The 21651-nt window shown below is 45.2% G+C and overlaps 1 protein-coding gene across 4 annotated transcripts in view; it reads left to right on the plus strand.

The window, feature by feature from the left end:
• Positions 1-21651, plus strand: part of Heg1 (heart development protein with EGF like domains 1) — an 86024-nt gene that overhangs the window by 19282 nt on the left and 45091 nt on the right. For 2 of the 4 annotated variants that reach the window (XM_031363723.1, XM_031363725.1), the window contains exons 2-5: positions 3950-4210; positions 7128-7427; positions 16340-16678; positions 17519-17860. In XM_031363723.1, coding sequence (XP_031219583.1) covers positions 3950-4210; positions 7128-7427; positions 16340-16678; positions 17519-17860 — 1242 coding nt within the window. The remainder of the gene's footprint in view (positions 1-3949; positions 4211-7127; positions 7428-16339; positions 16679-17518; positions 17861-21651) is intronic. The other 2 variants (XM_031363724.1, XM_031363726.1) reach the window with 2 other exon arrangements.

Raw genomic sequence — 21651 nt, forward strand, 5'->3', positions numbered from 1 at the left:
TGGGAATTGAACTCAGGACCTCCGGAAGAGCAGTCAGTGCTCTTAACCACTGAGCCATCTCTCTAGCCTAATCTAGGCATTTTGTTTCCTCGGTTCTTTTGGCCCTTTTACCTCTTGTCTCAGGCCACGCCTCCTAATGGGCAGCTCCTCCCACTCTCCTCACTGGCCCAGCTCAGTCTGAACTCTCCCGGATGGCTCTGCCTCTGCCTGTGCTCTCCCTTATATCGATAAGAAAAAACTCCAACCGCTCAGGAGCACTCAGAGAATATTTTACTTCTTTTCTTTTCTTTTTTTTTTCACTCAGGATGGAGGGCAGTTAGCTCACCTTTGAGTGAGAATCATTTTACTTGGTTCTTTCAGGATACTTCTGAAAGATGGTTTTGCTGCAGATGCGATTCCAGCTGCTCTCTTAGCACATCGCAAATGCTGCTCTGCAGTCTTTCTTTGGTTTCCTTTGTAGCTGGTTCACCTCTATTTGCTCTTTTTTCTTCTCGTTGAGTTAAGACTTCTGTGAGAAACAGAACGTGTTTTCTGTAGAAAACAGGTTCACTATGATATCAACTTATATATATATATATATATATATATATATACATACATAAGTACATATACACATACATATATGTATATACACATGTATATACATACACATATATGAATGTATTACATACACATATACATATGTAAACACACATATACACATATACACATATATATATATATATATGCCCATACATATATGTGTACACACACACACGCTAGGATTTTGTTAGAATTCCTTAGCTTAAAGATTTGTGCTTTTCATTGGTTCTGGAAAATTCTCTGCCATTTTCTTTGTGAATATTGACTTTTGACTTTCCCTTCTCTTCCCATAGAACTCTAGTTAGGAGCTGGAGACATGGCTCACAAGTTAAGAGAAATCGGTGCTCTTTCAGAGGACCTGAGTTTGGTACTCAGCACTTATGATAGGCGGCTTACAGAGACCTGTAACTCCAGCTCCAGGGGAGCCTATGTACTCTTCCAGCTTCCAGGGATACCCACACACCCTCACATCCCCACATAAATAAAAAAAACTTTAAATAAAATTCAGTTCAATCTGTGGTTAGCTTCTTTATCTTAATTTGCTAAACTTCGGTTTATAATTTCTGTATTTTTACCCAGTTCTTAGCATTCTCTCTCTCTCTCCCTCCCCTGCCCTCTCTCTCTCCTTTTTTAAAATTATGTGTGTGTGCCTGTGTGTCTGTGCAGGGGTGCCTGTAAGTTCAGGTATCCGTTAATATACAGATCTTCTTCAATGATTCTAGTACTTTGAAATCTTATCTGTTCATGAATGTTTTGATTTTGGCTCATTTGTGATGTTGTTGTTGTTGCTTTACTGCCGTGTCTTATTAGAAGTCTTTGCTTGTTTGTTTTTCATCAGTAAATGGCAGGAATTGCTCTGAAGGTCCATAGAGAGTGTTTGCTGTGGCTTTGCCAGGTTCCCTGAGGCACTATCAGGGCCACTCCTGGTCTCTCTCTCTTGTTCACTGGTGTGTGAGTGCCATGATCTTTAGATCACCTTTTTAGATAAGATGCAGTTGTTTTCAGTGTATGCATGAGGATTCACGACACTCTCCGGGACACCCGAATCTTGCAGGGGATGTTGAACCTGTGCTGCTTGCCCACCTGAGATTGGCTTTGTGGTGACAGCCTCTCAGGTGAGGCTGCTCTTAGCTTTCATCTTAAACCAAGATGGGCTGGCCAGGCTTCCCGTCCCTCTGTGGGTTAGTTTCCATTTGTCTTTTGCCCAGGGTTGAGTCCTCTTCCGACCTTGCACAGTGGTTTCCCTTGGGCCTCCTTGAGAGTTCACACAATCTACCTCTTGGAGCCTTCAGAAGGTTGAGATGTTGAACGGATGTCGGCTTCCATCTTTGCTCACCTGCCTCCATTCCTAGGCTTGGCTGGGTTTGGGCTTCAAAGGATTTGATTCTTTCCGGATGCGCCTGCTCAGAAGTGCATTTGGGATCTTTTTTTTTTTCCCCACATCTATTTTATTCAGGATTTTTAGCTGTTGATCAGGGCAGCATCATTGAGGACACCACAGGGAACTATTGTCAACTATGTAGTTTTATTTATAGCATGCATTTTCCCATTTCTTACATCTTTAGTCTGCCCTCGGGGAGATAGCGTGGTCTTGTGTGAGCAGTGCTCTGCCTGTGGCCACTCTTCCTACCGTGGAATTCCTTCAGCTGACAGGGGCCTGGGATTTCCACTCCCGACCTCTGAAGAAGAAGCTAGCACTGCCTTCTCTGAGGCCAGCCACACCCTCCTGTGGCTGGGCCTCCTCTGCCTTTTTTAAAAGGCTCAAATGAAGCTAAGTTTATTATCTTCCTTTTGTCTCTGGCTCCCTAGCCTTGGGGCATCCCTCTGCCTTGCTGCAACTCCTCTTTTTTTTTTTTTTTTCTGATTTCTTTTGAGAGTAATTTTTCTTGTGTCCCAATTAAGCAAAAGGGTAGAGAAAGCATCCTTATGCCTCTGTGCTTTTTCAGTCCTTTTGGGGAAAGCCATGCACCTCTGCAGCAGAACAGGAAGAATAAGACAAGCATACCCCGTGGGTTGCTGCACTCATAACCTCAGAGACTTTGCGGTCACCACTGGCAGTCCCCTCCCGGGTCCAGCTCTAGCCTGTCAGCAGGGTCAGCAGGCTGCGCCCCCAGAGGCGGCCTGATGCCCTGGTGATTTTCCCCACCTCTCCAGGAAGGCTCTGCTAATTATCACCTCCAGGAAAGAGAACCAAGCCATGAAAACAGTCATTCTCAGGGGACCGGGAGAGGAAATAACTCCCTTAGAAAGTTCTCAGAACCTCTGAGGGCAGTTTGTGCAATCACCACCCAGCCCACCTCAAATAACCCAGACGCTGGCTAGCTGGCTTCTGCAGTGTCGCTGGCCAATGCAGTAGAGTGGGGTAGCTGCGGCCACGCCCGCCCGTGGTTATTGAACCTTTAAAACGTGGCCAATAAATGGCTCAATGGTTAAGAGTGCTGGCTACTTTTCCAAATGACCTGGGTTTGATTCCCAGCACCCACCAGTGCCTTCTGCTGGCCTCTGAAGGCACCAGACATGAAAGTGATTCAGAAGTACACTCAGGCAAAACACCCACACACATAAAGGGGTGGGGCACAGTAAAATATTAACTGGACTTAAGGTTCAATACAAAAATATAACTGCTATCATGATCCTTCTTATATTAAGTTTGTATTGAAATGATATTTTGAATATGTTGAATAAAATAACATATTTCACTTTTTATTATATATATATATTTAAAGTAGCTTAAAAGTTGGTTTTCTGGATTGTGAGTTTTGCTCACTATATCTTCTGGGCAATAGTCATCTAAAAGATAACTTGTTCCTTTTTTTGTGTTTGTTATATTTAGATGCAAATGATAGTTCTGCCTGCCGGCAGTCTCTGCTTATCAGATGGTTTGACATTTTTTTGCCCAGGCATATAAAGATAGAAGTGACTTCATTCACTCCCCACTGAGAATTTTCCATGCTGCCACAGCCTGCAAGCCCCAGTATTAAGGAGAAATATTCTCAAGTCAGGAAAATAAAAACCAGGTGGGGGGGCCAGTTATAAAGATTTAATTTTTCAATTTTTGTGTGCACATATGAGTGTGGATATATGCAATATGTGTGTGCAGGTGCCTTCAGAGACCAGAAGAGGGCGCCCGAGGCCCTGGAGCTAGAGACGCAGCTGTTGTGAGCCACTTGATGTGGGTGCTGGGCTGGATTCTAGCACTCTGTAGGAACAAGGAGTGCTCCTTACTGAGGCGCCATCACCCTGACTCCTAAATGGAGTTTTTAAGCAGTCAGTCATCACCCCGAGGGTCATCTCAGGGTGCTGAAGGTTTCTTCGGGTTTACTTTTCAAAAGCCATCGAGTTTTCAGCGATGCATTCGTTATTTCAGCTGCTGCAGGGAACCATTGGCCAGAAAGTAACAACACCGAAGCCCACATAGGATATACCCCATTTTATCAGAGTCAAGAGGACCATTCAGGTTCCAGAAAAGGAGTGGCAGCTCAGACGGCCAGAATGAGCCACCGATCCTCAGAAACCCCAGAAAAGTCCTCCCTCTTCCCTGAGACCAGTGCTGAGTGGAGGAACGTGTCTTCTGGACCCTCGCCTGAGATCACCACGGCGGCGCAGACCGCCCACAGCAGCTTGTCTAGTGAGTGTGTGTCTTGGTGCTCATTCCTGTGTGTCCAGTCCTTGAAAACAAACTCTTTGCCCCATTCCCGCCCTGCTCCCACAGCCAGAGCAACTGTGTCCTTTAGAGGTTCTGCACTGGAGTGCATTAGGCAAGTCGTCCTCAAAGCCCCTCTTGTAAAGTCAGACCAGAGAGGAGGGTGCAGAGTTGTTGAACATACTGGTTGGTCCTTTGGCATCTGTGCTCCATGGCAGTCTAAATCCTCACCTGCCATACAGTCATGTGTCCCAGAGGGTGGGACAGAAGGCTTTGTTTTCATTGATGGAGTCTGAGTGGTTCTTGCTGCTTTTAGTCTGCACAGTCCCGTAGCTTAGGACTTCAGCGAAGGACTTCCTAAGTACAGCCTAACCTAAGAAGGAAGACAAGGAATGGAGAGCTCATCAGACCCACCCCGACATAGCAACAAGCCAGTCTTTCCAGCAGCCCGGTGAGGTCCGGGTCGTTCTCGCTTTGAGGTTATGGAAACTAAAGCGTCCCACCGAGAATTCCTCCCACTCAGAATCGTGGGCAGACTAGTCAACCCAGCGCATGGCGAGTAGGCAGCAGGTTTCCAAGGGTGGAAAGCTTAAATCTGTGTGTTGGGTTGAGTGGGCACTCCAGATGAGGAACGGTGTGCCTAGAGAGCCATGATACAAGGACATGAAAACCCGTGGCTTCTTCCTGTGGGGCATCAGCGCCAGCATCCTCGCCAGGAGAGCACAGAGCAGTGGGCGAGCAAGCAGCACTATGAGGGCGGGGTAGGCACATGATGTTTGCAAGCCAAGCAGTTTCTACCTGTTGTGGTGGGAAGATGCACTGAAGGGTTTTGGCACAATAGAATGATAGTCTGAGGGAGGGGCCATCTGTAAGGTGTCTGATATGGGAGTAAAAGGGGACCTGAAGTGAGTTGAACTATCAGGTAGACATCTAGACAGCAGGTACTGGCTGACCCGGTGAACAGGTGCTAAAGAATTGCTCAGCAAAGAGTCTTAACAGAGGGGCTGGAGGCCTTGTGCCTAACAGACACAAAGCCCTGGATTCAGTCCCCAACACCATATAAGACATGTGCATTCCTAGAATTCGGAAGGTGGAGGCAGAAGAAACAGAAGTTCAAGATTGGGCTAGAGAGATGGCTCAGCCGCTAAAATCACTTCCCCAGAGGAGCCAACTTCAATTCACAGCACCCATGCTGCCTGTCTCAAAACCACAGTAACTTAGCCCCCGGGGAGCAATGCCTCTTCCTGTTTCCATAGGCACGCACACGTACGTATACATGAGTATACATACATAAACATACACACATAAATCTTTTTTTTAAAAGTTCTTAAAAGTCATCCTTGAACTGAACCACCAACCAAAGAGCATACACATACACGGGCTGGACCTAGGCCTCCCCACACATATGCAGCAGATGTGCAGCTGGCCTTCATGTGGGTCCCAAACAACTGGAGCAGGGGCTATCACAAAAGCTGTGCCTGTACTGGGATATTTTCTTCTCGCTGGCTGCCTTGTCTGGCTTCAGTGAGAGGGGAAACCCTTAGCCTCCCAGAGGCTTGAAGTGCCAGGGTCGGAGGTATACCCAGGGGGCACCTACCCACTTAGAGGGGAAGGAGAGGGGGCATGGGGGAAGGTTTGTAGGAGGGGGTGACCAGGAAGGGAGCAGTGATCAGGATGTAAAGTATGGCGCACGCCTTTAATCCCAGCACTTGGGAGGCAGAGGCAGGAGGATTTCTGAGTTTGAGGCCAGCCTGATCTACAGAGCGAGTTCCAGGACAGCCAGGGCTACACAGAGAAACCCTGTCTCAGAAAAAAAAAAAATGGTTTTTTTAAGTTATCCTTAAGTTTCAAGTCAGCCTATGCTACATGAGACCCCCACCTCAAAAATTAAAATTAAAATAAAGATTCCTAAGCCAGGCACAGTGGTGCAGCCTTTAATCCCAGCCCTTGAGAGGCAGGCAGATCTCTCTAAATTCAAGGCCTGCCTGGTCTACAGAGTGAGTTCTGGAGCAGCCAGAGCTACAGAGTGAGATCCTGTCTCAAAAAACAAAAACAAAGCAAAACATAAAAAGATCCATATCAAAAGAAGGAAGGTTGGTAGCTAGTTGAGAACCTCAGGTAGAGGCCGAAGCCTACGAAGGTGACACCCTGGTTTCATACCCTGGTGACAGTCTGATTGAGGGCACTCCGTTCTGTAAAGGGAAGGCATGAAGGCATTGTGTAGTCCAGCTATTCACGAAGGCTGTAGAGCTCAGAAGCGCTGCGGGTGATACTCTCTGGTTTGGCTGATTGTCCAATGTTGGGAATTCTGCGTGTATTGAATTCTGGTATACTCTGGAGCCCTTTGTGGAAGGTGAGGAATAAGTCCTCCTGATCCAAGACTGATCTCTAAATTGTAGAACAGTGGTTCTCAACCTTTCTAATGCTGCAACCCTCTAATACAGTTCCTCACGTTGTAGGGACCCCCAGCCATAAAATTATTTTCATTGCTCCTTCATAACTGTAATTTTGCTACTGTTATCAATTGTAATGTAAATATCTGTTTTCTGATGGTCTGAGTGACCCCTGTGAAAGGGTTGTTTGATGCCCCAAAAGGGGTCGAGACCTAGAGGTTGAGAACCACCTCAAAATAGTCTGAGGCTTGGCAGTAACTGGCTCCGTTACTGATAATTTCTCCCCTGTTACTGATAATCTCTCCCCTGAGGGCCGATCATTGGTGAGGTCAAAAGGCAGCCTTTGGTTGGTGGTCTCTCTTGCAGTTTGTTTTTCCTAGACTGGGTAGTTCTTCCTGCCTTTTTGGCACATCTGTGTATTTCGTAGAATCCGAGGCTGAGCTCACTAGAGAGAATGAGACCTTTGGAAGTCTGCTGGTGGGATTTTAACTGTTGTCGTCTGCTTTCAGCCCTGGAGAGCCTTCCCCAGTCACCCAGCAGTTCCAGGTCACAAAAAGGAATCACTACTTCTCAAACAAAGAGTGGAACATCCCCAGGCTTCCTGGAGAGGACAGGGGAGCTCCCAGGAGAAGGGACTGTGCACACACAAGTGGCTGGCACCTGGGTTTCCCGCCAAGCCGCCTTTCCTGCTCTGGAACCCAGGGAGCCAACGGTGCTCTCCCAGAAGAGGAATTCATCTGGCCAGGAGCACCCTGGGCCACCATTCTCCTGGACCCAGAGTCACCCTCCTCCCTCAGACCACCCCTCGTGTGAGTACTCCTGTCCCCAGCTGAACCCTCCAGTCTCAAAATAACCCCAAGTGGATGTGTATAGCCAGGTGGCGAAGTGCTGTGTCAGACTAAGGGGCAACAATAAGCAAAGGATGATTTAAAAGCCATTCCTTCAGTGCTAAGTGCTTTGGGTTGGAAGTACAATAAGTGTAGCTTCTCTCAGTATTGAGCTTCACACTTAAAATACCTTTTAACTGTATACGGAGGAAAATATCAGCTGGTCTGGTGGCTGCTGGGCCCCTGCCTCCTGTCTCCTCCTCTTGCTTTTCTCCCCTTCTCTCTACACACACACACACACACACACACACACACACACACACACACACACACACACACGACAAAGATTATGTGTGACTGAGGTGTGCACTTATAAGAGAGGCCCTGTGCCAGGGTGCTTGAAAGAACTGTGAGCCAGACACTATTAGACTGTCTGATTAGTGGTTGGTTTGAGTCTTGTTTGTTTATTTTTGCAAAAGCAGTTTCTTTGATGGTCAAGAAAATACGTGCACACATTTTCCCAGCTTTAATTCAAAAGCTCACATAGTACAGGTGTTTGCATGGCTTTTGTTAGGCCCCGTGGTTGTAGAGAACTGTCTTATCCCATTCTGCCATGCCACTTCCAACACACCTGCCTCCGCTAAGCTACTCTAAGCCACTACTAGTGTTTCCTCTCAGCCACTATGTCACTTGTCAGACCAGGTCAGCCAATGCCTACCTGACTATATAGCCCTCTTGAGGACATTTCTAGAACAGTGTTTGTAGTTAAAAATGGGGGAGGGGAGAGGGTGTGCTCACAAGTGCTCACAGACCCCCCAGGGGGCAGAGCCAAAAAGATGCTGTAAACTGACCCCTCTGCATGAAGTTCAGGCTGTGTTTTTAGCCTTGGGCTATGGAAGGCCAGATAGAGTGGCAGGATTTGCCCTTCAAAATCTTTTTTAAGTCAGGAGGGGGTTTTTTTTGTTTTTAGTTTTAAAAATAAATATAGCTTTCTATTTATTCTTTGAGAATTCCATGCATGTATACAGTATATTTCAATCATGCTCACTCCTTCCCATAACCACTGTCTAACTCCTCCAGATCCCCTTCTTCCCTCCCTCCCTCCCTCCCTCCTTCCCTTCTTCCCTTCCTCCCTCCCTCCTTTATTCTCTCCCTCCTTCCTTTCCTCCCTCCCTCCGTCCTTCCCTTCTTCCCTTCTTCCCTCCCTCCCTCCCTATGGATCCAGTCCTCGATGCCCATAAATCCATGGGTGTGAGGCCATCCATTGGTGTGTGGCCAATCAGGGACCACATCTCTTGAAAGAGACTGACTCGACTCTTCCTCTCGTAGCCAGCATCAGCTATCAATAGCGCCTCAGCCTGAGGTGCGGGTTTATGTCTCATTCCTTCAACTGTGACTTCGCAGGTTTTTTTTAAAGTACTTTGCAAAATTGGGAGTTTGTGTTTATGTCATCAAAGCAAAGATTGAGCCCAGAGGTTTCCATTGGAATACCTATTTAAAGGACCAATCTTCTTGCCTAGGCTTAGTGAGCACATCCCTGCTGATGGGGTGTGGGCAGAACTCATGGTTCATGTTTGTAGGAGACTGGTTTTTAAGATTATTCATAAGTGGTCTGGAGAGAGAGATGCTCATAGATTAAGAATCCTTCCTGCTCTTCCAGAGGACCCAAGTTCGGTCCCAGCACCCACACCGGGTGGCACTGAAGTCCCAGTGTCTGTAATTCAAGGTCCAGGGGGTCAGATGTCTTCTAGACAGCCACAGGTACATTCACACAAACACACACATCTGCATAAATACAAATAAATAAATAAACCTTTTTTTAAAAAAAAGATTATTCATAAGCGTTGGTTGAATTAGAGAAAAGCTATGATGCTGTGCAGCCTTGGGCTCTGTGGCTTGGTGGTTTCCAGCCAGCTTTGCATTTCTGAGGAATCTCTACTGTGATTCAGGTCAGGGTCATTTAGTGTTAACCGTATACATCACACCTAGTACTGTGGTATATTTGAAATGAATCCACGTTTCTAACCTTACTGGACTGGACTCTCTTCTTCTGTATGTTTCAGGCTAAAAGGCAACAGACCCTCACATTCTTCCTTTTTTTTATTAAAGACAGGGTCTTACTGTGTAGTCGTGACTGGCCAGGAACTGACTGACCTTGAACTCATAGAGATCTGCTTATCTCTGCCTCTCAAGTGCTGGGATTAAAGATGTGAGCCACTAAGCCTGCCTCTGACCCTCATTCTTTGGGTCCTAAAGCAGTGGTCCTCAACCTTCCTAATGCTGCAACCCTTTAACACAATTCCTCATGTTGTGGTGACTCCCCCAACCATAAAATTATTTCATTGTACTTCATAACTGTAATTTTTCTACTGTTATAAATTGTAATATAAACATCTGTGTTTTCTGATGGGCTTAGATGACCCCTGTGAAAAGATTGTTTGACCTCCAAAAGGGTTGATACCCACAGGTTTAGAGCTGCTGTTCTAGAACCTTCCATTTTTAATGTTTGGAGTTTTGCTGACTTTCATAGTCCCTGAGTCTTACTGAGGATTTCTCTCTCTTAGTATCCTTTCTAGTATCCCTTAGTATTAGTTTCTTTCTGGGTATTCTGCTGTAGGTGACATCAGACTGCCCTCTAAAGTGTTCACTAAAGAGGAGTTTAGTACAGAGGGCATACACCAGCGAGCGCCTGAGGCCAACGAGGAAGCAAACCTCTGCTCTGTTTTTAAAGTTAGCCTGGCACCATCTAGCCTACCTAGCAAGCTCTGTAAACCTCTCCTTCTACTGAATGGACATCGTGAGATCCTACTGACTCTTTCTTAGTCCCTGACTGACACAGGAGCTTAGGCAAGGATGCCTAAGGAGGGCCAGCAAGGACCTGCCATGGCAGACCTGAGTCAGCCTGCCTCACCAGCCTGCTCAGCGAACAAGGACAAGCAATGGAGTCCTGACTCAGGGGAAGAGTTTGTTGTCTTTCTAGCAGTGTGACCTAGGGAAAGCCCAAGTCTTACACCCGTCAGGTCTGCAGTGTTCCTCAGGTGCTGTGCCTACAAACAAGCTTAAGGGCATGGTGGGAGGTTCTTCTGATCTGAGAGGTGGCAGCATTTGGTGATCCATACCTACTCAATCTCTGTCATCTGAGCCTCCTTTACTGCCACCTAGGCACACAAGTGTATGCTGCTGGTTGTGTTTTTGCCAACTTGACACAAACTAAGGCTTATCTGGGAAGAGGAACCCTCACCTGAGAAAATGCCTCCATCTGATTGTCCTGTGGGGCAAATCTGTGGGCCTTTTTTTTTGGAGGTGGGGAGCTGGGGGTCCTGGTTCTGTAAGAAAGCAGGCTGAGGGACTGGAGAGATGGCTCAGCAGTTAAGAGCACGGACTGCTCTTCCAGAGGTCCTGAGTTCAGTTCCCAGCAACCACATGGTGGCTCACAATCATCTGTAATGGGATCCAATGCCCGCTTTTGATGCGTCTGAAGACAGTGACAGTGTACTCACATACATAAAATAAATACATCTTTAAAAAAGAAAAAGAAAGAAAGGAAGCAGATTGAGCAAGCCAGTAAGTAGCGCCCCTCCATGGGTCTACTTCAATGATGGGCTTTACCTAGAACTTTACAATAAAATAAAATAAACTTTCTCTCTTTTTTGAGTTGCTCTTGATCAGTATTTTTATTACAGCAACAGAGCACTGACCAGAGCACAGTGTTCCATACAGCGTCTTCCACATCCTGGATAGCCAGGCGTTAATCTGTTTCTGAATGGGATCTGAATCTTACAGAACCAAAGCATGCCCAGGAAGATGAGCCAGGGGGCTACAAGACTAGAAGACATCGCTCTCCCTCCTCTCCTGCCTCTCTGCCTCTCTGCCTCTCTAGCCCATCCATGTCTCTTTGACTGTTTGTCCCGGTGTGGGGGCGGGGCTATAAACAAAGCAACAAGTGGCCCCGCCGCTGTGAGGAGGGCGGGGAGGAAACTCTCTTCTGAAGGCACAAATGTGTATGTTGAATTGTGTGAAAGTGACTACAATTCCGCACTAAATTTAGTGTGAGCTTCCTGGAAGTGGGGGCACAAAGGGAAGCTGGGTGGAGCGTGGGATTGTTGTCCGACAGTCAGCAGAGCGTTTAGCCCATAGGCAGTGGGCGGGCAGTGATTCCAAGAGGAATGTTTATGTAAGGGACGCTGAAGATCATAATAGAACCTGCTTTCAGTTGCTGGTTTGTGAGAGTCGTGCTAATGTCCTTTGAAGGTGACATTTTGTAGACTCAGTAAGAGCTGGGGCGTAAGAATGAGTCTTTAAGGGGCTGGAGATGGTTCAGCGGTTAAGAGCACTGACTGTTCTTCCAGAGGTCCTGAGTTCAACTCCCAGCAACCACATGGTAGCTCACAACCATCTGTAATGAGATTTGATCCCTCTTCTGGTGTGTCTTAAGACAACTTCAGTATGTTCATATTAAATAAATAAATAAATAAATAAATAAATAAATAAATAAATATTAAAAAAAAAAATGAGTCTTTACTTATGGGAGTCTTTCCTATGGGCAGTTGAGCTGATGTGGTCCAGAGAAATGGCTTTGTGGTGATGTCACTTTGTGAAGGGAGAGAACAGAAATGACTTGAAGGATTTTGGATGCAGTGTGCCTTGTTGTAATATCAGCCACCTCAGCTTTACTTCTGGGAAGTTCTGGATAGCCATCAAGGTTGAACAGTGTGATGAGGCCGATGCTTAGGCTCTGGGGTTTTGTCCTGTGATGGAAAGTGACATGTGCTCACACCAGATCAGCAACTGTTCCCTCTGTGGCCTGTTACAAACACTAGGAACTTAGCTCAGGCCTTATCCCTGTGGGTGGTGGTATTCCAATTTTTAAAAATTTTCATTTAAAAAAAATGTTTATTAGCATAGGGGAGTGCATATGGCCCAGTGTGTGGGAGCCAGAGGACAACTTGAAGGCCTCAGTTCTTTTCTTTCCAACCATGGCACTCAAGATTGAACTCTTGTCAGGTTTGGCAAGGGCCTTGACTGTTGAGTCATCTTACCAGATCTATCCATCTATCCATCCATCTTCCCATCCATCCATCTGTCCTTCTTTCCTTCCCTCCTTCTTTTTAATTTTCTATTTATTTTTGCCTTTTCTGAGGTTCAAAGTCCTAAGGAAGTTCTCTCAGTTTTCTAACACCAGCCTGCTGGTTAGGAATGTAGTGAGCTTCCTCCTAGCTAGTGCCGCGGTGTAGCGTCATAAGCAGTGCCTCTGGACAAATTAAGCAAGCATCCCCCAATCCCTTTTTCAAGACAAGGTTTCTCTGTGTAGCCCTGGCTATCCTAGAACTCGCTCTGTAGACCAGACTGGCCTTGAACTCACAGAGATCCTCCTGCTTCTGCCTTCTCCGAGTGCTGGGACTAAAGGCGTGCGCCAGCACTGTCTGGCTCAAGCAATACCTTTTTTATTACAGGCACAGCTTTGCAGAAGTGTTTACACACATTATGCTGCTTTACTGTGAGGATTAAATGAGAATTGTCAGTCAGGCAAATAGCACGATACCTGGGGCCATGCAATTGCTTACTTGAGGATCGCTGTTTTGTTTTGTTGGAACCGGGTCTTACTCTGTGGTTGAGGTGGGCCTAGGACTTGCTGTGTAGACCAACCTGGCTTCCAGCTCATGATCATCCTGCCTCAGTGTCCCAACCAGGGTGGCTTGTGACAATGATGACATAGATGACGGTGGGCTGCATAGTCCTTAGGCCCGGGGAATGGAGCTGTTTTCCTTTGTGACTCAGCATCTGTGACCTTTGTGATTGTATCTCTGTGGCCATTTCTGTGCTAACACTACCAAAATGGCAGGTCTGGGTTTTTCAAACTGAATCCAATATAGTCATCATGGTGGGTTTTGTCTTTAAGGTTTTATCTGTAATTGTGTGCTTGTGTGTGTGTGTGTGTGTGCATGTGTGCGTGTGTGCACATGTGCTGTGCACCCCCATTTGTTTGCAGGTTTTGCACATGACTGAAGGTGCCCTCAGAGACCAGAAGAGGTTGTTGGGATCTCTGGAGCCAGAGCCACAGGCAGTTGTGAGCCTCCCAGTATGAGTGCTCTGAACCAAACGCAGGTCCTCTGAAGGAGCAACATGAACTCCTAGTGACCTAGAGACCTATCTATCCACCACCATTGTGCTTTGATAAGAATATTGAACAAATGACATAATGCAGTTGATTAGAAATAAAAATACCGTTAAAGTAACTTGGAGACCATTTATGGAACATATCTATATCTCTACAACTCCTTTCTTAGACAAAAGTGGGTTTTGTTTTAGCACAAGACAATTTTTCTTTTTCTTGTTTACAAATTTCATATAGGCATGTAATGTATTTTGACCAAATTCAATTCCCCCATTTCCTGCTTCCCAAAGTGCTGCTCTTTATGTTTTGTTTTTTTGGTTTTTTGGTTTTTTTGGGGTTTTTTTTGCTTTTATTCTATGTGCATTGGTGTTTTGCCTGCATGTATGTTTGGATGAGGTATCAGATATTGGAGTTACAGATGATTCTGAGCTGGCATGTGGATGCTGGGAATTGAACCTTCGTCCTCTGGGAGAGCAGGCAGTGCTCTTAATCACTGAGCCATTTCTCTAGCCCTGTGGTTTTTGTTTTTTGTTTGTGTTCCGGCAGGGCTGGATGCCTTTGCACGAGCTGTCTCTGTGGAGAGCCTGCACCTGCCCTTGTTCTCATTAAGGAATCAGCAGCAGGCTGTGCTCCCACTGTCAGGGAGTTCATGGCTTTGCACAAGAATGAAAGGAGCCTTTCCTTCCTATACCCTATCCATCCATCCATCCATCCATCCATCATCTATCTATCTATCTATCTATCTATCTAATTTTTTTAATGATTTATTTATTTTTACTTGTATGTGCACTGGTATTTTGCCTGGATGTGTTTCAGATCCTCTGGAACTGGAGTTACAGACAGTTGTGAGAGGCCATTTGGGTGCTAGGAATTGAACCTGGGTCCCCTGGAAAAGCAACCAGTGCCCTTAACCACTGAACCATCTCTCCAGCCCCCACCTCCCCATACTTTCTCTCTTCGACTAAAATCTGTTTGTGCTTTTGGCCATGACTGCACATAAGACTGTACAGTTCAAAGAACTGTTTATCATAGCAGCTTCCTTTTTCCCTTTTCAGAGCCGTGATTAACAACTGAAGCCTTTCATGTTAGGGGGATAGTCGGTTCTTCATGTGGGGAAAAGAAAGAAAAGGCCTTATTCCCTTGCCTGTGGCCGTTTTGTCCCCAGCTTTCCTGCACCTTAGTCTTGCCTGTTATGAGGATATCTTGTGGTGCTGGGTTTGAACACAGGGCCTGGTGCATGGTATGTAAACTCCTCACCACTGAGTTATGGCCTCAGCCCTTTGGTGTAAGGACTTTAAGGTTCCTTGTTGAGGTCAGTTCTTTTGTTGTTGTTGTCTTACTTTTGTTTCTTTGTTTTTGTTTTTTGTTTTTTTTTTAAGTTTTGTTTATTTATTTTTTGTATGTGAGTACACTGTAGCTGTACAGATGGTTGTGAGCCTTCATGTGGTTGTTGGGAATTGAAATTTTAGGACTTCTGCTTGCTCTGGTCAACTCTGCTCACTCCGGCCCCCAAAGATTTATTTATTATTATACATAAGTACACTGTAGTTGTTTTCGGACACACCACTGAGTCTGAAAGGGCATCAGATCTCATTACAGGTGGTTGTGAGCCACCATGTGGTTGCTGGGATTTGAACTTGGGACCTTCTGATGAGCAGCCAGTGCTCTTAACCGCTAAGCCATCTCACCAGGTTTGTTTTGTTTTAGATTCCCTCCCCTCTCCACCCCCCCCAAGATAGGGTTTCACTGTGTAGCCCTGGCTGTCCTGGAACCCACTCTGTAGATCAGGCTGGTCTGGATCCTCCTACCTCTGCCTTCTGAGTGCTGAGATTAAAAACTTGTGCCACCACCTCCTGTCTAGTAGTCAGTTCTTAAGTACCCTTGGAAAGTTTCCCTGTGGAAGGACACTCTCAGCTGGGCAGGCAGCTGTGAAGAGGGGCAGACAGTGCATTCTGACCTGTGGCATATAACTGAATTCCTGAGGCTCTTGACAGTTGTTATCCAAGGGCTTCCATCCATTTCACTGGTCAGAAAAACAATAAAAAAACAAACAAACAACAAAAACAAAAAACAACAAACCTGTCTCCAGCCTAGAGTTTTGAATATCTAGAGTGCTCCCTGGAGTACTATGCTAGTTTGAAGATGGCTCTCTCTAGCTTAGTTAAGATTTAGTATCTACAGTAATGGAGTTTGTCTGCTTTTAGGTGAAATTAAATAAAACTCCCTGAGACAATAGTGGATTCTCCGGTTGGTTGGTAGTTCTGTCGATGTGTGTTATTTGACTGACCTTTCAAAGCATAAGCTTTGTGCTGATCATGATTCAGGGAATAATCAAGAGCATTTGATGATTTGGGAACTACTTTCCTAAGCCAGTAGTGCCTTGACTGTGTTCTGCAGAGCCCCAGCGCTGACTGATTCATGGTGTGGACTGGATTATAGTCTATGAGAGCATTTGAACAAAAGGGTTACATTGGTTAAAACAAACTGGCAGCCTTATTGCAGTGGCCTATACCGTGGAATTCCTATGCTATGGAATGCAGTTCCTTATAGAAAACAAGTTGATTTTTTTTTTTTTTTAATTTCTTCATCTGGGTTTCTCCTATCTACCTTTTAGCTCACACTGAAAACTTAACTTGTGCATGGTAAGGGATTTGACTGTAACCGGCCCTTACAGCAATCGTATTAAAATACTCATATCAAATGGAATAAGCATTATTTGTACCTAGATAGAATCCTGATTTTCTTAGCCACTCTGAAGCACGTTCTTCCTCTGCCTTAGCTTCTAGAAGTTCAATGAAGGGCAATAACGTCCCTGCTCTCCAGAACCCATCAGTCACCCAGACAAAGAGCATGCTCGTCACTGACACATTCACTAATGGTGTCCCAAGAATGCTGCGGTCTCTGCCTGTCGATGTGGAACCTGCCAGTGAGACAGAAGGTTTCCCAGAGCACTCCAGTCTTGCTATAACCTCAGTATCAGTCCATTCTTCACCCTCTGTGAAGGACTCAAGGACAAACAGTGGACTCACTGAACGTGTGGGAGATGGAGAAGGCACTGAGCTGTCTACAGAAAATGGATATGGACTTCCATCTATACACTGGCAAAGTGATGCCCCGTGTGAGTAATCTACCTTTATTTGACCCATGGACATTTGATATGATTGGGTGTCCATAGGGGGCCTCTTTAAGACCACTTGAAGTCTCTGAAGGGATCTGTGACTATGGTGACACCAGATCCTCTATCAGCTTTTTTTAATCGTTGGGTGTGAGGAAGTGTGGTCCCTAAGATGAGAACACCAACACTTGGAGGGCCTAAGTGAAGCCAGCGCAGCTTCTTAGCTCACTCAGCAGAGTGGAGACTTCAGCCTTGGGGCTCTCATGGCTGGTCCATCTTACTTTTATTCTATGATGTCATCTTCAAAAGGAGACCTGGCCTGCTTGTTAGAGCTGAATCCAGTGATTTTGTGCACAGACTGTCTTTTTAAATAAGTTGTCAGACATAAACATATTTCCCAAATTCATAGTTTAGCTTACTCCTTATAGTTTATTTTACTATACATTAGAAGTAGAAAAATGTTTATCAATATTCCAGCTGTTTTTAAGAGGAAAAAAAAGCTCTACCTATGATATTTATGCTATTGAACTTGCTGGATGTAATGGCTCCTCCCTTGAGCTACTTTCTCAAGGGACAGAGAGAAACGCCCAAGCCTATAAATTGCTGTGTGCACATGCCGTTCACAAGGCTCCTGCTCACCAGCATTTATTTTTAAGATTACAATGTTGCTGACATCCCATAGTTTTAGAAAATTTGGGGACATGACAATGCATGTAGGGTGATCCATATAAACACTGTTGAAGGGTCCTTGCAGAAGGAAGCTTGCCTGAGAGAGGACGTCTTTCTTGTTAAGCATCTTTCCCAGGTCCACTCATGGCCTTCTCCCCCTGTGCTATCTTACAGCCTTTGGAGAACATCAGCTTGCCAACAGCTCAGAAGCAGGAAATGGCAGTGCCATGCCTCTGACTGAGACTGTGTTTAGATCAGTCCCCTCCCTTGGTGGTGGAGCGAGCACAGGACGATGGTTCCCCGCCAAGAATAAAACATCTACAGATACGGCAGAAAGCTCAGCTTCGCATCCAGGAGCTGGGAGCACTCAGTCCTCAGAAGCTGCGCAACAGCCTGGAGGTGATGACTCGCGGATGGGTGGGAGGAGTTACGCAGAGTCTTCATCTTCTTCATCTACATCTTCTTCCGAAAGCGTGGATTCCTCAGCACCTTTCGGAGAGAGGGGAGAGCATTCAAGTGAGTTCTTAGTGCGTGGAAGTAGAGCACCAGAACTTAGGGTGTGTTGGATCCTTCAATACCAAAGCATGCTTTAGGAAAGGAACTTTACTGTTCCCAGGCCATTCTTTTAGCTCATTAATACAAAAGTGCTCCATCTTTTTTTTTTTTTTTTTGGTCTGGTACATCTCAACTCTTTTTCTACTCTGTGTGTGTGTGTGTGTGTGTGTATGCGTGCGTGCAAATAGAGACGAGTTGCAAATGGAGGCCAGTGGTCAACCTCCTGTCTTGCTCCTCAGAAGCTGTCTACTTTACTTTGGAGATGAGACCTGGGACTCAGTAAGTAAGGATGTCTGCTTGTCCCTAGCGTGAGGCTTATAGGAGCGTGCTGCCGTGCTCTGCTTCTGATGTGAGCGCTAAGGACCAAACTCAGCTCCTTGTGTCTGTACAGTAAGAGCTTTGCTGATTGAGCTACCTCCCCAGGCCCACATCTAAGGAGATCCTGGTACCACCTCCTCTTCTATCAGATAGAACTCAGGGACTTCTGTGTCCACGCCCCCCATAGTACATAGTACAGCCCGCCTCAAACCCAATACCTTCTAACGACAGAACTTCTGATCTTTCCTGTAGAAGCAATCATATCATATATGGCCTTGATTCACATGGCCTCCATTCATCAAGCATGTGTCTGTACTTCTGAGTAGTACTACATCAGGGTGCATTGTTATTTACAGTGTCCCTGTGATTGTTCAGGGACACATTTTATGTAGATGCATGCTGTCTTGGAATTGCCAAGTTACATAGTAGTATCATTTTTAAGTTTTTGAGAAACTGCCAAACTATTTTCCAAAGTGTGTGTATGTGTGTGTGTGTGTGTGTGTGCATATGTGTGTGCACATATAGAGAGTGATACAAATCTGTATTTCTCAGTTCATTATACTAGTGATAATGAACATCTATTCATGTAGTAATTGCCGATGTGTGTGACTTCTTTGAAGATATCCATTTGAATATTTTGACTATTTTAAAGTTAAACTTCCATTTTTCTCATTGAGTATAAGGTAGTTTTCTGTTTTTGTTTTTAATATTCTGGACACTAGTCCCTTCTGGTATATATAATTTAATACACTTTCTCCGTTCTGTACTTTGTTGGTTTTACTTTTTAAAAATTTATTTATTTTTATTTTATGCTTATTGGTGCTTCACCTGCATGTGTTTCTGTGTGAGGGTATCAGATCCCTTGGGACTGGAGTTTCAGACAGCTGTGAGCTGCCATGTGGATTCCCGGAGTTGAACCCAGGTCCTCTGGAAGAACAGCTAGTGCTCTTAACCACTGAGTCATCTCTGTAGCCCATCATCAGTTTTGCTTTTTGATGGTATTTTTGGAGCACGAAAGTTTTTAATCTTGGTGAAGTCTAATGTGAACCTTTTAGAACATTTTTGTTGTTGTTTGTTTTGGTTTTGGTTTTTGGGGGCTATCTTAATATGCTTAATATGCAGTTTTTGAAAATAATTCCCATTAGTTTTCTCATCATGACGTAGGTGCTGGTTAAAGTGAACCTGCTTGCCATTACATTTCTAACACATATAAATTCTGACCTCCCCGCCACTGAGGAGGCCACTGCTTATTATTATACCTGCAATAAACAAAGGCATCTGATTGTAAAAGGGTCAACCGCATGCGTGAGCTTGGTGTGGTGTCTGTCGAGAGCCTTTTAAATCTAGCATTCAGGAGGCAGAAGCTGGTGGATCTCTGAGTTCAAGGCCAGCCTGGTCTACATAGCAATGGCTCAGCCAGGGCTACATAGTGAGACCTGTCTTAAAAAAAGACAGAAAAGATTAAAGAGCAAACCTGCAGGGAGAAGATGTTCATAGTCTTTTATTTATTTATTTATTTATTTATTTATTTACTTATTTATTTATTTGGCCTGGGAAATATCGTTTTCCACTCTCACCACAATGCAGCCCAGGAGTTTTACCTTTTCAACCTGAGACCCTAGGTTTCTCCTCCACCCCACCCTGAGCAATGAGGATTGAATTCGAGTCCTGGTGCACACTAAGCAACAAGCATGCTGATGCTGTGCTGTGCCCTCAGCACAGACTTTGGTTCCGTAGTTTTACATTTTCAGGACACTTTTCTCTGCAGGTAATGCTCAGTTGGTTCATGTGGAGAACATGGTTTTATTGAGATCAGACCTTTGGGTGATTAAAAAGCTTGATGGAGCTGTAGGGGGTAGGGTGGGGGATGGCTCAGCAGTTAAGAACACTTGCTGCTTTTATAGAGGACCTGAATTTGGTTCTGTAGCACACACATCAGGCAGCTCCCAACTCTGGAATATCTATCTGATGCCCTCTTCTGTCCTCCCTGGGCAACTGCACCCATATGCACATAAATACCTTTATACATATGCATAATTTTTAAATCCTTTTTTAAAAAACTAGATAAGGAGCAGTCTGGTTCCTGAAGTGACCTCACTATGGATTCATGTAATGCTTTCTCTCTTTGAATCAGCCAGAGCTGACTAATTACAACACCTGCCTTAGCTAGTTCTCAGTCTGCCCCCCTGCTAGGTTCAAACTCAGCTGCCTCTGGCTCTGATGCTTCTGTCAGCCCCTAGCCCTGGGTGATTGTTTGCCTGCCATAATTTCGCTTGCAGAGCATACATGATCTCTCAGTCAATATCCTTTCCTCTTTGCCCACAGAGTTCCAATCTTGTGGTCCACAAATGTAAGAGTTGGGCCTCTTGCCAACTCTTAAATACTGGGTGGCTTGTCACCCAAGTGTCTCCCAAGTCCTTCAGCATGCCTTAAGTCACCTTCGTGGCTTACTGTTACTCTGGGTCACTGATGTCCTGTCCGCATGCTCATTTCTGGTTGAAGGTTCTCTTCTGTGCCCGGATAGAGAGTGGAGAAACACCCACTAACACTAATAGTGATTTTTAGGGATGGTTAACCAGGCTACAGAGATGGCACTCAGCCTTTGAATGCAAACCACTCTTGCAGAGGTTTTCCATCACTCCAATCCAACAGTTCACAACCAGCTGTATGTCCGGGGAATCTCCTGCCCTCTCTGACCACTGTGGGTACTGCACTCATGTTTTCAAATCCACATTCAGGTACATATCATTTAAAAATAAAGGGTCTAGAGAGATGGCTCAGTGACTAAGGGTACTTGTGACTCTTGTATAAGACCTGGGTTCCTTTCCATCACCCATATAGTGGCTCACAACTGCCTGTAACTACAGTTCCAGGGAATCCAATGCCCTCTTCTAGCCTCTGCAGGCATCAGGCACACACGTGACACACATATATATACATGTAGGCAAAAAACACTCATACACAGCAAAAAATTAAAGACATAAAATTAAGATAATTAAATAAAGGCTATTTTTAAAAATATTTATTGTATTTATGTGTATGCGCACAGATCAAGTTTGGACTTGATGCTCATTATTTCTGAGAAGGATTTACTCAGCAGTCTAATAATATAAGCATACAACCTATACCCTTCAAAAGAGAGAGAGGGCATTTATTCAGATGCTGCCTTCCCTAGTCCAACAAAATAGGACAAGTGCATTCAAAATAAAAACAGGGCTGGCAAGATGGCTCAGTGGGTAAAGATGCTTGCCAGCAGGCCTAATGATCTGAGCTTGATTCTCCAGAACCCCAGTGATGGAAGGAGGGCAAGACCCCACCAAATCATCCTCCAGGCTTCCCACTCCTGCTGTGGCATGTGCACATGCACACATACACATACATACATATACACATACACATATACATACACACACACATGTACACACATACACACA

Source organism: Mastomys coucha, unplaced genomic scaffold (assembly GCF_008632895.1).
Source record: "Mastomys coucha isolate ucsf_1 unplaced genomic scaffold, UCSF_Mcou_1 pScaffold12, whole genome shotgun sequence".
Lineage (NCBI taxonomy): Eukaryota > Metazoa > Chordata > Mammalia > Rodentia > Muridae > Mastomys > Mastomys coucha.